General features: G+C 43.9%; 1 protein-coding gene across 1 annotated transcript in view; it reads right to left on the bottom strand.

The window, feature by feature from the left end:
• The window catches only part of LOC138214050 (neuropilin-1a-like), a 69361-nt gene extending 63501 nt beyond the window's left edge, over positions 1-5860 (bottom strand). The window contains exons 1-3 of the mRNA XM_069175403.1: positions 5524-5860; positions 5057-5352; positions 4102-4276 (exon numbers count right to left, since the gene is read on the bottom strand). Coding sequence (XP_069031504.1) covers positions 4102-4276; positions 5057-5150 — 269 coding nt within the window. The 5' untranslated portion in view covers positions 5151-5352; positions 5524-5860. The remainder of the gene's footprint in view (positions 1-4101; positions 4277-5056; positions 5353-5523) is intronic.
• Between the last annotated feature and the right edge of the window lie 1253 nt (positions 5861-7113).

Genomic DNA, 7113 nt, shown 5'->3' on the forward strand with positions numbered 1-7113 from the left:
GTGTGTGTGTGTGTGTGTTGTGTGTGTGTGTGTGTGTGTGTGTGTGTGTGTGTGTGTGTGTGTGTGTGTGTGTGGGGTGCTTGCTGTGCATGTGCGGCCTCATGTTGGAGGAAACAGTTCAGCCAACTCCTTAAAGCCGTCCCAGATTACCGTCCACCGACGCATGTTCTGATGTTCCTCCGGTTCCTCCGGTTCCTCCCGGTTCCTCCGGTTCCTCCGGTTCCTCCGGTTCCTCCGCTCCTCGTCAGCGCTCCGCGGGGAGCCGCTTCGTCGTCCGCGCTATTTCAGACATGGACGCGAGACAAGAATGGTCCTGGTGCCGCTCCAGATTGGCCGAGCCGACCGATCTTCACGCGTCTGAAGATAAAAGTGTTACCGGTCGTCGTCTGTTCGTCGAGCTCCACGATTTGTCACTTGGGAGTCGGTGGAAGTAAAAAGGTCGTCGTTGGATTCGTCACCCGGACCGACGGCTCGCGACAGATTCATCAACTCAACCTCGACTCATTTTCTGAAACTTAAACAAGTTATAATCCCGTGAGTTCGTGTTATTCTTCTGATAAATCCTCAAATGTTTTTTTCTGTCCTTGTTTCCAGAACTGATCTAATTTTAGTGCAGAGCTCCTCCCGACTTTCTATCTTCATGAATCACCCGAACATAAAAAACACTTCCTGGCTGACATGTATGTATTTTTAAAAATGCTGTAATTATGGATCATAATTACAAAGGCCGGTGGTGAGGTTGCACGCGGAGATATTTTGTGACACAGATGTCGGAAACGTCGCCGCGCAGCGTTTCAGGTTTCTCTGTTTGGTGAGTTTCACAGCAGACGAACATGTTTGTTCCGTTCTGGTCCGATAATTCAAATATGGGACCGGGAGACAAAAATGGGCAAACGACAACAGGAGGCGGGGTCGTCACGCCAACCGCTCTGGACTGTTGGTTGGACAAGACTAATAATCTAAAGACATCTGGGGCAATGAAAAATGCTCATTTTCAATCATTTCTGGCATTTTATAAATAACACAATTCATTTAACAATCAACTAGAAACACCACCTGTTGGTGCTCGGCCTCTGCCAACCTGCCGAGTTGCAGCTTTACATGCAAATCTGTCCACACTCATAATTTAGGAGAAGACTGAAGCAAAAAATAATAAATAAATAAAAGTGATTAACATTTGTCAGTATCAAATCAAATCTTAAATATGGACACAGTCTCTTCTTCTGTCCCTCGGTGATGGTGCCGAGTAATTGACAGAAACATTATGACGTCTCGGTGAACTTGACCTTTGACCTTTTGGATATAACGTGTCATCACGCCATCGCTTTGGACAATCAGACACTCGTGTTAAATTCTGTCAGAATTAAAGTATGAATTCTGCAGTTATGGCCACAAACGTGCTCTGTAAGGTCACGGCGACCTTTGACCTCTAAAACCTAACAGTTCATCCTCGGGTCCCAGTGAGTGTAAAACAAACAGCTCTCAGGTGCATTACTGCCCCCTACATGCGGTAGTCACACACTACTACTACACGCTGGTAACAACAAGGGAAAATGTGTATTTTAAGACAAGATGATGGTTCAATAAACTATTTTACTTTAAAAATTCATAAATCTTGACCCCTCCCTAATTTAAACGTCTTGTTTTATCGGACCAACGGTCCAAAACGTAAAGATATTCAGGTTACAGTCGTGAAGCTACGAAGGCTAGAACAAAACACCTTTTGATGTTTTAGCTTTAAAAATGTCTCCATCAGTTCTCAGAATGATTTCGGGGTCAGATTTGGGAACTGACAAGAGTTTCGTTAACATGCTCACAGTTCATCTGATGCTTGTGTCCTCTTAGTGAAGCGTCAACAGAGCTTAATGTCCCACTTTTAATTCATCTTATTCTGTCTCTGTTTCCAATCAAAGCTTCTGCAGCATCGCGCCGTCCGTCAGCAGAATAAAAACTCTCAGAAATCAGCTCAGGACATTTTTTAAGAGGGACTGCGGTCTCGCCAAAAGGCTTAAGGCCCCCCTCGATGGGCATATTTCGAATATTTGACTCGTTCCCAAAAACAACACGGCTCCTGCCAAGTCAGAGAGCTACGAGCTACACCCTGTCATCATCCAACATAAACTCACACAACAAATAATGAAACCAATCGAGAGCGAAGGGGCTCCGAAGGAAGCAGCCAAATGACACGAGGAGGAAGCGGCGGGGTCGCAGGTTCGATTCCGGCGGCAGACGGAGAGTGTCGGACTTAATGTGGAGCCAAAAGTGAAAAGGACCACAACGGAAACACAACTGGAGGACACTTTGAGGGCACCTTCATGTCTTTCCAACCAGAGCGCCCCCTGTTGGTGCGTTGCCCTTCGTAATAAAACAATTAGCTCACGATAAACCGCGCTGAGACCGTAATATTTTATTTTACGGCGGCCGTCTTCCAACACATTAACCTACAGAAAAATAATGTAAGTTGGACAATAACGCTCTGTTGGTGGTGTGCCGCACCGCCGGCCACCGTCCAAAACTTCATCACTGGGATTTTCATGAAGTACTTAAACAGCATCATCGCATACTCGTACCGCTCGCTGGGTTACCAGGCAGAACACGGGGAGGAAGAGGCTCTCCAAACAGGTGGAACACACAGTGTCTCCACTAATGATCCGATAGTAGTGGAGGACCACATCTGGAGACCTGATTTACACAGCAGCTGTTTATGGAGCTTTTAAAAAAGATAGAGGAGCCGACATAAAAAAAACAAAAACAATAAAAAAAATTAAAAAAACAACAACAGGCTTATTTATGGAGGAGAGCAACACATGGGCGGCCGAGTGTGTGTTTCTGTGTCAAAGAGAAGGGAGGGTGTGTGTGTGTGTGTGTGTGTGTGTGTGTGTGTGTGTCTGCACGGCGGCAGCTTGTTTACACCTTTTGCACACTGATGGTGGAAGGAGATTAGTTGCTGTTTCTAAAATGAGTCAAACTGCCTCCAGAGTCCAACAAACTGCTGATACTGATGTTTACTTGTCTTCTTTGGATCGCTGTCATGTTGAGTCATGTTTGTTTGACCAATGAACTTTCAGAAATAATTCCAAAGATCAAAGATGATGTCATTATTTGTTTGTTTTGTCTGACGAAACTATCCCAATTTCAACTTTATTCATATAATTCAGAAAAAAAGCAGCATAGCTTCACATTTTTGGACTATTTGTTCACAAATAAACAATCAGTGTGTGTGTGTGTGTGTGTGTGTGTGTGTGTGTGTGTGTTCATGTCACATAAAAAAGTTTCTAAAATGAGTCAAACTGCCTCCAGAGTCCAACAAACTGGTGATATTGATGTTTACTTGTCTTCTTCGGATCGCTGTCATGCTGAGTCATGTTTGTTTGACCAATGAACTTTCAGAAAGAATTCCAAAGATCAAAGATTATGTCATTATTTGTTTGTTTTGTCTGACCAGTGAATCAAAATTCAACTTTATTCCTTCAAACTATCACATCAGTCAGAGAAAAACAGGAAAGCTTCACATTTTTGGACTATTTGTTCACAAATAAACGATAAGTAAAATATGAAAATTGGCTGCTGTTTTTCACTCACCAGTTTAAGTGTCTTTAGATCGAGGTGAAAAAACACAATTACAGATAAAAGCCTCTTTTCTCTTCCAACATCCTCCTAAAACCCTGAAACAGCAGCAGCACATCCCAACAATCTGTTAAATCAAACTCCATCTCTGTTTCTATTTAAATCCAAACAAGCTCAACACAAGCAGGTAAACTCGACCTGCAAATGAAAAGCAAACACCATCTCGCTCTTTTCCTGCGGTGAGCAAACTGAACGTCCATCAACAGCTGCTGCAAACACTTCTGCCAAGTTTAAAATCACACACACAAAAAAACCAGCCAGAGACAGAAACCTCAGAAAACTCAGGTAGGAATGATCAAAACTGCCTTCATCTCCTCTGCACACCTCCAACTCTGAGGCAGCAGATGTGCCCCTCTTTGACCAATAGGTGGCAGAGTTTCACACTGTATCCAGGCAGGATTGAGGAGAGCGCAGAGGAGGGTGGCAGAAGGAGGAGAGAGGAGGAGAGAGGAGGAGTGAGGAGGGAAGTCTTACTTGCAGTCTCGGTCCTCCAGATCAAAATGCGGGTTGAAGTTGATGAGGATCTTCTGACCCGGTTCGGGGGCGGTGATGACCCACACGCACTGCTGGGAGGGCAGGTAGGCGCCGGGGTAGCCCGGGGAGGTCAGGTAGTTCGCGGTGTGGATCTCTATGGTCTCCCCGCATTTATCTGCACCGCAAAAAAAAATACACAAGGCAGAAAGTTACAGGAAGAGAAATGGACTTTCAGAAGCACTCTGATGAAGACCAGTTTGGGAAGATCATAAATCCCCCAAAAATCCCCATTATGTTGACAAAAAAAAACACATATTTTATTTTTGCGCATCAGAAGCATAAATTCACACCAGCCTGCAAAAAAAATAAAAATAATAAGGTGCTAAAACTTACGATTTGCAGTATTTAGAAAAGGTGTGGTATAAAGTGAGCTTCAGCTGCATCCGCGCCATACGGTGTGATAACGCACGCGGAGGTGAGGCGCGGGCGACCAGCAGGATGATTCATTTTAATTTTCTCTCTGAATGGTTTTAGTAAATTGCTTGCATAGCCTGGATCAGGCTTCCGTGGCAACGAGCTGCAAAACGCGCTTTTTGAAGGGATGAACGGAAGCAGACAGATTTGTATTATTATTAGAATAAGAAAATGTTGATATAGAGACTTGTTGTGCGTCAGCGAGCTCAATTATTAGTTTTATTTGGAAGATAATTTGAGCATCTTTTGGATTTCTTGCTACAATCAGAGCATTTTGTGTAATATGCTTCATTTTCTTTCATTTGTTGGAGTATTTATGGTGAGAATCAGTGTTTACGGGGTCGGATTTAAACCCCAGCAGACGTCGTCTCAAAGGGAAAGCCGAGACATAACAGGTGAGCGGACACAATGGTGCAAAATGATGCAAAATTGATCAATAGGCTGCCTGTTGTCAAGCCACATGCATCAAGTCAACACCTACCAGTCTGAGTCAACGAAGCAACCAAGATGACTTGGGTGAAAAGGAACAATAGCAATCCACTACGCATCCTTATGAGACAGTGAAACACAGACATGCTGCAAAAATAAAATAAAAAAAGGGAAATAAAGACCAAAAAAAAAAAAAAACGTCCGAGGAGTTTACGTCCAGAGAGGGAGGAAAAATAAAACCTCCGGAATCTGTCTCAAAGTAAGAGATGTGGTTGTTGTAGGTTCCCCAGCATCCTGTGAGCTTCAGCAGCGGAGCTCTGTGTCTGTCAGGGAACAACTCTCCATCTCCTGGAAGAAAAAACAAAACATGAAATAATAATCCAAACGCAGGAAAACAAGAATGAAAAAGGAACCAAAAATTGTAAAAAATCCGTTGGTGAAGAAGTGTCAGCTGCGCTCCGTCGGTTCGAGCTCGAGCTTCTCACTTCTGGTACCAAACCGGAGCGATGATGTACATACTTCCAAGTCGGAGATGTTTAAAAAAAGAGAGCACGAGTTCAACCGGGATTCAGAGGAAACCAGCCGCGGGGAACATCGGGACGCTCTCCGGCTCTTGTACTCCGTGTTTCAGTCCGCTTCTCTCTCCGCCGCGCAGTGACTCACCGACTGACCGCCACAGCACAAATGTCAAGAAAATACGAGGCGAGTCGTGAAAGTACAGCAGCGGAATTTCCACTCCCCCCCCCCTCCAAAAAAAAAAAAATCCTGCTCCGAGACGCCGCTGCGCGTAAAGCGAAGGCAGCGAGCGACCGGTACAAAAGGGGGCTGGAGCAAACTGACACCGGTGCGCCCTCTGTGCGCTCCTGACGCGCGCATGAAGGGCTGGAGAGGGAGAAAAAAAAAGAATGCGCACGCAAACTCACTGCCATGTGTGTGTGTGTGTGTGTGTGTGTGTGTGTGTGTGTGTGTGTGTGTGTGTGTGTGTGTGCGTGTGTGTGTGTGTGTGTTTTGTAAGGAGGTGTGGACAGTGAAGCTCCACCTGATCAGAGGAACAGATTCATTTGTTCCTCCGAGGTGACCTACATCTGACTGGAGCTTCTGCAGCAGGATCACATGTTGATTCTGGACTTTTATTTTTAAACATGAAACTGCATTTTCTTTCTTTGTTACGTTTAACCAACAAATTACAAAATTCATTTGTTAAAAATGTAATTTCAAACTCATGTTTTTATGTTACAGAAATAGGGAAAAAGTGATTTCTTCCAACACAGAAAAAGACACTTGGATCTATGGAGGATTATTTTGTGCCATATTGAGGATGATTTGGGCTTTAAGATATTAAAATGATGAAGACAGAAGTGATAAACAGATTGTTTATAGCAGCCAGTTATTTCCATTTGTTTACAGACGCAGATATACTGATAACAATATACAATATGTATTTCAGATTGATATGCCGTGAAATACAAAAGTTATTTTCTCATTAAGTACCTAAAATCTGCCTCAAGCTAATAATGAGTTCCTACATTACCCAGAAGGCCTTTCATCGACCCCCCAGAGAACATGTCTGAACTTGTTGCACAGTTTTTACATGAAAAAAATATAATAATAAAGGAAGTTGTGTTTGTGGAAAATAAAATTCAACGTGTAAAATGAATACAATGAGTCACAGTGGGGCGGAGGGGGGAGGGGGGTATTTGACCCTTGACCTCTGTAGCTCTAAAATCCTCTCGGTGGTAGGCAGCAGAAGTCTGTAAATAATGAGCGCTTGCTTGTTCAGCACATCTTCCCCGACTAAATAAAGACAAACACGTGATTATAGGAGCTGCTAACCGCTGCAGCCTAATTCATAATAGCTGCACGCTCTTAAACTAAAACTCTGGTTGTGTTCCGCTCTCTGCAAACAAGAGCTGTTTAATTTCCCTCAATGTCAGCGCCGGTCGTCCTCCCTGATGAGCTGGCGGCGGTAGTTTAATCTCTTCAACAGTTGCTCAGATTAAAGGCAGCGTCTCAGGAGAGATTTAAACACGGAACAATAATAACAGTGTTGAATTGAGCTATAAATTAAGAACGCATGCAGGTTGAACTGCAACACAGTTATGCACCTAA

This window comes from Embiotoca jacksoni, unplaced genomic scaffold, assembly GCF_022577435.1.
Source record: "Embiotoca jacksoni isolate LCO1_2020_lvr unplaced genomic scaffold, fEmbJac1.0.p SCAF_67, whole genome shotgun sequence".
Lineage (NCBI taxonomy): Eukaryota > Metazoa > Chordata > Actinopteri > Embiotocidae > Embiotoca > Embiotoca jacksoni.